The sequence below is a fragment of the Condylostylus longicornis genome, unplaced genomic scaffold (genome assembly GCF_029603195.1).
Source record: "Condylostylus longicornis isolate FDR11 unplaced genomic scaffold, ASM2960319v2 ptg000072l, whole genome shotgun sequence".
NCBI classification, from domain to species: Eukaryota; Metazoa; Arthropoda; class Insecta; order Diptera; family Dolichopodidae; genus Condylostylus; species Condylostylus longicornis.
Window position 1 is genome coordinate 250,011 of NW_026578040.1, and position 9,902 is coordinate 259,912.

General features: G+C 29.2%; 1 protein-coding gene across 1 annotated transcript; it reads left to right on the forward strand.

The window, feature by feature from the left end:
• Positions 1-2,117: 2,117 nt before the first annotated feature.
• Positions 2,118-3,167, forward strand: LOC129612356 (uncharacterized). Its single transcript, XM_055525913.1, has one exon. The coding sequence runs from the start codon at positions 2,118-2,120 to the stop codon at positions 3,165-3,167; it is 1,050 nt and encodes a 349-aa protein (XP_055381888.1).
• The last annotated feature ends 6,735 nt before the right edge of the window (positions 3,168-9,902 follow it).

Consider the following 9,902-nt stretch of genomic DNA (forward strand, 5'->3'; position numbering starts at 1 on the left):
TAAAAAGAGTAATACAAGAAGCTAAAGTAGCTATTAAGGGATATAAACCTACGAAGTCAAAAGATACCATAAAAATTGCATTAAAAGCTGCTAGAAATATAAGCAAAAATAAGAAATCAATAAAAATACCACGCATCATTCCTATTCCTAAAACTAGAGGTATTCTAACATTAATTCCAATATTTGCTGGTCTATCAGCAGTTGAAGCTCTTGCAGGTGGAGCTGCTGGAATAACTAAGGCTGTTAATGATGCTAAAAGTGCTAAAGAGCAGCTAAAAGCAAGTGAACGTCATAATAAGACAATGGAAGCAATAGCGTTAAAAGGTAGAGGATTACATTTGAAACCGTATAAACAAGGGCTTGGGTTATATTTAACGCCGCCAAAACACCATTAAGTATGCTACCCAAAAGAGCTCTAACTGATGATGATTTGAGAGATTTTGGAAGAAAAAATTTATATTACTTCCGTGGGGTATTCATGAGAGATAAGCTTTCTAAAACTAAACCATAAAAACGCGAATGTGGAATCATAAATTTAGATAATTCATCTGGAGATGGGACTCATTGGGTGGCATACTATAAGAATTTAAAAGATATACGATATTTTGATAGTTTTGGAAATTTAAAACTACGAATTGAAATTGTAAAATACTTGGGAGATAACCTTTCATATAATTATAATACGTTTCAAAAATTTAATACATACAATTGCGGTCATTTATGTTTAAATTTTTTATCTAATTGTAATTAAAAAAAAAGAAATAAAGAATTGTACTGAATATTTTTAAGTTCAAGGTTGTTTTTTCTATTCGCTTTACGCATTTTTTGTAATCATATGTTTATGTGAGTCTTTATTTCATTCTAGTTTTAATGAAAAGAAAAAAGTGAAAAATCGCTATGAATAATTTTGAGAAGTTATATTCGCTTTATTTATGTTTTCTTCTTTTTTTTGCAATCATATGTTTATATTATATAGGTTAAAATATTTATGAATAATTTTAAGTTCAAGGTTATCATAAGTTTTAAATATTCTATTTTCGTTTTACATACCGTTTTTGTAATCATATGTTTATGATTTCGAAATAATTTGAGTTGAAGTATATAGTATGCTTAATATTTTTATTTATATGCAAATGTATAACGTAGATATGCATAAAAATTTTTTATGAGATATAACCTTATATAAGACAATGGATGTTCATTGATTAGTTTATTGATTAAAGATAAACCATGTCAATAACATTAACTTTGAACGGTAACACATCTACTCTGACTACAGAATATTTCCCTTCAATAAACTTAAAAGGAGATTATATATGTGCTCTAGTAGATTTTCAAACGTATAACTCTATTCCCAACATAGATGAAGAAAATAATAAATCTATCATTGGTAATAACTAATAATAACTGTTGTTATTCCTACAGGCTCTTATGAAACTGAAGATATTGAAAAATTTCTTCTCCATAAATTGGAAATATCTAACACCAAAACGGAGAAGGAAAAACTAGTAATTAAGCCTAATAACAATACGCTTCAGTGTGAAATATTATCTACAAAAGAAATTGATTTTGAACAAGATAATACAATTGGAGAACATTAAAAGCAAAGTAGGAGAAAATTAAAACCAAACAAATGACACTCATCAGATTTACCTGTTGATATTAACAAAATTAATATTATTAGAGTTGAATGCAATATTATTAATGGAACATACATTAACTATCATGATGCTCATATTTTACATGAGTTTTCCATTGGCATGCCTCCAGGTTATAAAATAATAGAGGTTCCGCAAAATCTCATTTATTTACCAGTATCTGTCAAAGAAATCAGATCGATAGTTATTAAATTAATTGATCAAAACGGTAATTTGATTAATTTTGGAGGCCAAACCATAACTGTGTGGTTACATCTTAAACAGCAATAAAATGATAATATATGACAGTAACTATCAGAATCCTTATAAATATTTAATAAATACAACTCATCAGTTTAATAAAGCACCTGCATTAAGAGAAGAAGGAGCTCGTGGCTATAAAAGAACTGTAACATTGGAGAGACAACAGTTTTTAAAATCTATTGGTCTTAAATTAAAGAAGTTCTAACAAAAAAAAAAATGGATAAATTATTTGATAATCCTGTTATTGAAGATAGCATAATAAGTGCACATTTCCATACATATTCACCATTTTTAAATTCATTCAACAAAAGTGATATAATTCGCATACAAATACAAACTCAAAATTTAAATATAATGCCATCCACTAGTTTGCTGTATATTGAAGGCACAATTTCAAAACACGATGGAACTGAAACAACACACACAAAGTTAACTAACAATGCAATTCCATTTTTATTTGATGAAATACACTACCAATTAAATGGTAAGGAAATCGATCATATTAGAAATGCCGGTATAACAACACGTTTGAAAAGAGCTCTATATAATACAAGTTGGTCACCTGACGAAGGAGTTGAATCAGCAACACTATTCTTCAATTTTTGCATTCCATTTAGAAAACTTTTAGGATTTGCTGAAGATTACAAAAAAATTATACCGAATGCAAAACATGAATTAATATTAGTACGTTCAAGGTCTGATGATAATTCTCTCCTTTGTACCGATATTAATGAAAAACCAAAAATTTTATTAACAAAAGTGCAATGGAAAGTTCAACATATTAATTTGACAGATGCAGTTAAATTAAAATTGTATCAGAACATTAACGATAGTAATTCAAAAATGATATTAGCCTTTAGAAATTGGGATTTGTATGAATACCCAACTTTACCGCAAAATACTGATCAACAGATTTGGAACATTAAAACAACTTCACAAATTGAAAAACCGCGTTACATCATATTTGCGTTGCAAACTTACAGAACAAATCAACTTGATAAGGATGCATTTAAGTTCGATCATTGCAATGTGAGTGATTTAAAAGTTTACCTAAATTCAGAGGGTTATCCATATGAAAGTTTAAATTTACTATTTGGAAGAGACCGCTATGGAACTGCTTATGAATTATATTCAAGCTTTCGAAATAATTGTTATAATTATTCAATGCCGGAATCGGAACCTCTACTAACTTGGAAAGAGTTTAAGAAAAATGCTATGATTTTGATAACAGATACACGTTATCAAAATGAAAGCTTAAAGTTTTAGCCAGTCGATGTGAGAATTGAGATGAAATTTCCAGAAAAAATACCTGCAAATACTACAGCCTACTGTCTTTTATTACACGATCGATTAGGAGAATACTACCCATTAACCGGAGAAGTTAACAAAATTAATTAATAAAAAAACTAAATGAATACTAATAATACTACGTTAATATCAACCAATATTGATTTGAAATCTTGTTGCATATATAATAATATCCATGAATTTATTGCTGAAATAATTTTTATGATTTTCTTGCACATAATCAAAGAATAAAAAATAACTTAATTATTAAAATGAATTGTAATTTTTATAATAATGAATAATAAAAAATATTATGAAATTGATAAAAGTTTTATTTTGAAAGAAATTGCAATTTTATCATCGAATAATGAAATACAGCATTTTATTATAAAACAACCATACAGTTACAATATTCTCACATCATACAAATAAATGGCTAACTAATAATCATCATGGATTCAGATGGGATGATGGTGAAACACATTTTTGTGATGTTGTCAATATGCTAAAAATATATATAAGTACAGATATATGTATATATGTGAAAGGTGGAGAAAAGAAAAAATGGATTACTAATCTTTTTAAACGAAATATCATAATTGACTTAGATGATGAACATGATTCAACAAGTCTAAAAACATTAAGACGTCAACACAACAAAAATTTTCAACGATGCTCATTTCAACATGATGGATTTTGCTCACATCAAAATGTTTATTTATTAAAAACGATTATTAACAAACAAAAATGCTGATTGAATTCTTTTAATTCATACAACTACATACATTGCCTATAGAAGAATTTTTATCATATGAATCAAATCAGATTATTGGTATTAGCTTCATTTTAAAATTAAAAATTGAATAAGTAACACCAGAAATATTTAAAAAGAACAAATTATGGGCAACAACAATAAAGCAACGGATAAGAAGTATCAAGATTACAAAGGTGGATCGAAATCAAGAACATCGGTTTTTGATTTTAATTAACAATTAACAATTTAGAATAAAAAAAAAAATAAAGCATTTTACTTTGTTTCTATTAGCTTTCAGGCCTGATCAACAAAAAAAATCGTGTTTTAATCAAGTGTAAACATTATGTTGTGGTTACAATAATTGAAAAAATGCAAAAGCGTTTTATTATGTTAAAAATTAAAATGAAATTTCAATTATTTAACTGTAATCTATTGGAAAACATTTGGCGAATAATAATATTTTTTATGATGCTATAAAAGTAGAATACTTCTTTTACGTAATTATTCTCCTATAAAAGGGGAAGGTTATTTTAATAATTTATTATATATTACTTGACCTTCTTTAGTTATACTTACATAGTCTACAAATAAAAAAAATAAAAAGAAAAAATGCCAGATTCATCTTTACGAAAACTAAACGAATTAAATAGATTACCAGAATATCAAACGAGAAAAAAAATAGAGTTGACCTTGTCAACTCTGTGATACCCGTACGAATTTGTTATCCTATGTGCGAATAACTAATGTGCCATAACTAACTATGGGGCAGACTATGACTTTAAGTTGCTGTATTACCATATTAATTTATGCAAAATTTCAGTACTATGTGTTATTCAAAATATTGGTTGTGCCAAACTACTATTGATGTTGTATGGCAGCTACCAGAAAGAGCCAAGAAATTTTAGCGAATTTTATCAAGCACATCGGCCCTACTAATATATTCACTTGTGTGAAACCTCAATATCACAGCTTTTATAGTTTTTGAGATATATAGTCAAATAACTTTTGAAGTTGTATGGCAGGTACCAGAAGGAGCCAAGTAATTTCAAAGACTTTTATGAGACACATTGGCCCTACTAATATATTCGTTTGTGTGAAATTTCAATACCATAGCTTTAATAGTTTCTGAAATATAGTCAAATAACTTTTGAAGTTGTATGGCAGGTACCAGAAGGAGCCAAGTAATTTCAACTACTTTTATGTGACACATTGGTCCTATTAATATATTCGTTTGTGTGAAATTTCAATACCATAGCTTTAATAGTTTCTGAAATATAGCCAAATAATTTTTGAAGTTGTATGGCAGGTACCAGAAGGAGCCAAGTAATTTCAACGACTTTTATATGGCATATTGGCCCTACTAATATATTCGTTTGTGTGAAATTTCAATACCATAACTTTTATAGTTTCTGAGATATAGCCAAATAAATTTTGAAGTTGTATGGCAGCTACCCGAACCGGTACCCCGATTATGTCCAATTTAAATAGGGTTCTGGCACTTACTACAATAAATCATTTGTGAAAATTTGGTGAACTTAGCTCAATTAGTTTTTGCGTTATCGTTCGGACGGACGGACGGACGGACAGACAAAGCTAAATCAAATCAGAATTTGACGCTGATCAAAAACATACACTTGAGTAAGGCAAATTTAGTATACCCTTCGAACATACGTTCGTACGGGTATAAAAATGGTGGAATTGGAGATCAACAAAATTTTTAAAATTACTTCAGCAAGAAGGATAGCAACGAAATGGGGGGTAAGCATAACTTGCATGGTTGATAATACCTTCAACATATTTGTACCGTCACGCTTCAACACAATGAGTGCAAAGCTTCTGTCGAAGCTGAATAAAGGACTCTATGCTTTTAAAATAAGCAAAATAATTTTAAAAACGGTGGATTTAGAGTTCATCAAGATTGAGAATAGTGACAAATCTTTACTCGTAGGTGAGGACGAGGAGGAATATTATTCCGAAAACGATTCGGATGATGAAACGGAATATACATAATTATATTTTTAAAATATTCATATGTAAAAAAAAATAACCTACCTATTGTTTACATAATACGGACATAATAAAATTGTCTTACATGTGAAATTCGCATGAAAAAATGTTCGTGAAGGGATAATTTAAAAAGTCATCTTATGATTCACAAAAAGAATATTGAAAAAAGCGTAAGTTTGAATCAACTATAACAGAAAATTTTCCACCATCTTAGTGTAAAAAAGTAAATAACACTGAGTCTGAACCACATCAAGAAAATGTAAAGCCTGTCAGTCAGAAATTTCTACAAAAAACTGGCATCATCACATTCGGACGAATAAACATAAAATTAAAGAGGCGGTTCACGTTGATAAAAATTTAAAATGTATTACAAATTCGTTTCAAGGAAGAATTGTAACATATATTCGGGAAAATGATGACAATGCAAATGGGCTCTTACCCAAAGACTTTTTGGAAAATATTAAAGAAGAGTTATTCGCAAAACTGAAGGAAATGCTCGAAATTCACAACGCAGTAAAATTCAATTTGGAGCTGTACGGAAAATACGTCAAACCACATAAAATTGAGAACACTGATGGTTCGGAGGAAGACATTCAAAACTTGGAAAGCATCAAATCCTTCAACTCAAAGATGATAGTTGCAAATTCAACTCAGGTAGAGGAGTTTCAAGAGAAAGACAGCGGATGGAATTTGGTTGGATTAAGCTTTGTTGAGTTGAACATAGCTAAATATATTCCAATCAAAGGTGAAAACTTCATAGATTTACCGAAATTGCTAAAAAATAAAAAAGCATGCATTAATATACGCAATAAGGATTCATATTGCTTAAAATGGTGCTTGATACATATGCTATGCAAAAACATCAACCTCGTCATGCAGAACGCTGTTCATCTTATAATATAGATGATATTCAAAGTGATGTAATTACACTAATCGACTGCAAAGTAAGTTTTTTGAATTTCATCGATATCGAGTTTCCCGTTAAAATTGCTGATATTCGGAAAGTTGAAGAGCTTAATCCCTCTACGAGTATAAGTATAAATGTGTATGGTTATGAATATTTTAATAAAAACCAATTGCAAATCGTGGGACCATATTTTCACACAAAAAAAGAGAAACAAAATCATATAAATTTACTTCTATTGCAAAAGGACGACAAGTATCATTATGTTTGGATTAAAAACATATCTCGTCTAATTAGAAGTCAATCACAAAAGACAAAAGATCAATTAAAATATGTACCCAATGTTTACTATATTTTCAAAATCAAGAACTTTTAAAACAACATAAAATTAATTGTTCTGAGATTGTTACCAAGTTACCTGATTCAAGCAACAACATTTTACATTTTAAAAACTTTCACAAAAAAATCGATGTACCTTTCGTCATTTACGCCGATTCTGAAAGTACGCTGCAGAAAATGCAAACATGTGAAAATAATCCATCGGTTTCCTCAACATTGAATACAAGATTGCATGTGTCAATAGCATTTTCCTACTATATAAAATGCTCATTCGACTCATCGCTTAACAAATACAGACTTTTTACTGGTAAGAATTTACATTCTTTATATTTTATATTTATATCATTCTACATGCGAATTTATAAATTTGTGTGTTATTTTAGGAGAACATTGCGCTAAGTTATTATTTCTATCATTGACCAAAGATTGTCAGAAGCTGTTTCTAGATTATTTTACAACTGTAGAGCCGATGCATCCTATGACACACGCAGAGAAAATCGATTTTGAAGCTAGGAAGAACTGCCATATGGCCACACTGAACTGTGATATGGCCAGACCTTTTTCGGCTGATGATATTAGAGTGCAAGATCATTGCCATATAACTGGAAGATACCGTGAACCTGCTCATCAAGAATGTAATTTATATTATAAGTTAAAACATTTCTTCCCAATTTTTTTTCATAATTTATCCGGTTATGATTTACATTTACTTTTCAAAGAACTCAATGCAGTTCCAGGAAGTATCAAAATTATACCGCTTAATAAGGAAATACATATATATTTCCCTTACAAAAACCATTCAAGTAGGACCTAACATAACATTTGATTTAAGATTTTTAGACTCATCTAGATTCATGCCCAGTAGTTTAGAATCATTAACGAAAAACTTAAACAACAGCGATTTTGTAGAAACAAAAAGATTTTTCCTAATGATATTAAATTTTTACTTTTACAAAGAAAAGGAATTTTTCCATATGATTATATTGATTCGTTAGAGAAGCTTAATGAAACTTCTCTTCCATCCAAACAGAACTTTCATAATTCCTTAACAGACACTGAATGTTCAGAAGAAGACTATCAACATGCTATAAATGTTTGGAACACATTCCAATGTAAGAACATGTGGGGTTATTTAAAACTATACCTTAAGACTGATGTCTTACTTTTGACCGATATTTTTGAGAATTTTAGATTATTTTGCGGAAAAATATATGATCTACAGGCCGCACATTTCTACACCGCTCCCGGACTATCTTGGGAAGTCATGTTAAAATGTACCAATGTTAAACTAGAACTTTTTATAGATATAGAAATGTATAAATTTTTCCAAAATGGTATTCGAGGAGGTATAAGTCAATGTTCTCTTAGACATACAAAAGCTGAAAATAAATACTTACCTGATTACTATCAAGATCATGAATCTAAATATATAATTTATTTAGATGCAAACAATCTATATGGATGGCAATGTCTAGATACTTACCTTATGGAGAATTCAAATGGGTAGACCCATCTACAAGTATCGAATCAATAAAAAATAATTCTGATATTGGATATGTTTTTGAAGTTGATCTAGAATACCCTGAAAGTCTTCACGATGAACACAATGATTTGCCCTTTTGTTGTGAAAGAAAAAAGGCTCCGTTCAGTAAAAGTGAAAAATTAATTTTAGACTTGAATCATAAGGAAAAATACATTATTCATTATCTAAATCTTCAACAATGTCTTCAAAACGGTTTGAAAATAAAAAAAATCCACAGAACGTTACAGTTTAAACGATCCGATTGGATGGAAAAATACATTCAATTAAACACATACTATCGTACTTTTGCTAAAAATACATTTGAAAAAGACTTTTTCAAACTTATGTATACGGTAAGACGATGGAAAATGTCGATAAGAGGAAAGATATTAAAACCGCAGATTCGTGCGAAAGTAAACACCGTCACTTAGGTGTAAGAGCATTGGTTTCAAAACTCATTTTCCACAGCATTGCTGTATTTAGTAATGAGTTAAGCGCTATTCAGCTTAACCGTCTTAAAGTATTATATGAAAAACCCATATATTTAGGATTTACGGTTTTAGAATTATCGAAACTTTATATGTACAATTTCCATTATAACTGCATGAAAAAAAAATATCCCGAGGGAAAATTATTTCTTAACTACATTGATACAGATTCATTTATTTACACTATTTATACAGACTTTTATAGTGACATTCTTCACGATGTAAAACAGATCGACCCGGAAAAACTAATTTTCGATACTTCGGATTATAAACGTCTAGTTTATATCCATACAATTTCCCCTTAGTTAACAAAAAAGTTTTGAGATTGTTTAAAGACGAAATGAACAGGCAAATAATAAATGAATTTATAGGTCTCAAATCAAAAATGTATTTCATTCAATCGGCAAACTCTGGTTCAATTAAAAACGCAAAAGGAATAAAAAAATATGTTATTAAAAATTTAACTTTACATGATTATAAAATATATTTACTTAATGAAAAAATTAAATATTGTAAAATGAATGTATTTAGATCGCATTTGGGTAATGTGTATACTCAGACTTTGAATAAAGTCTCTTTAAATTGTAATGATCCCCTCTATTATGAACATCGGTATCGGCCGATATATTATCGGCAGTTCTCATCGGTTTTGGGTTTCTTCTGTATTATGAACCGATACCGATAAAAATATTTCAACCGA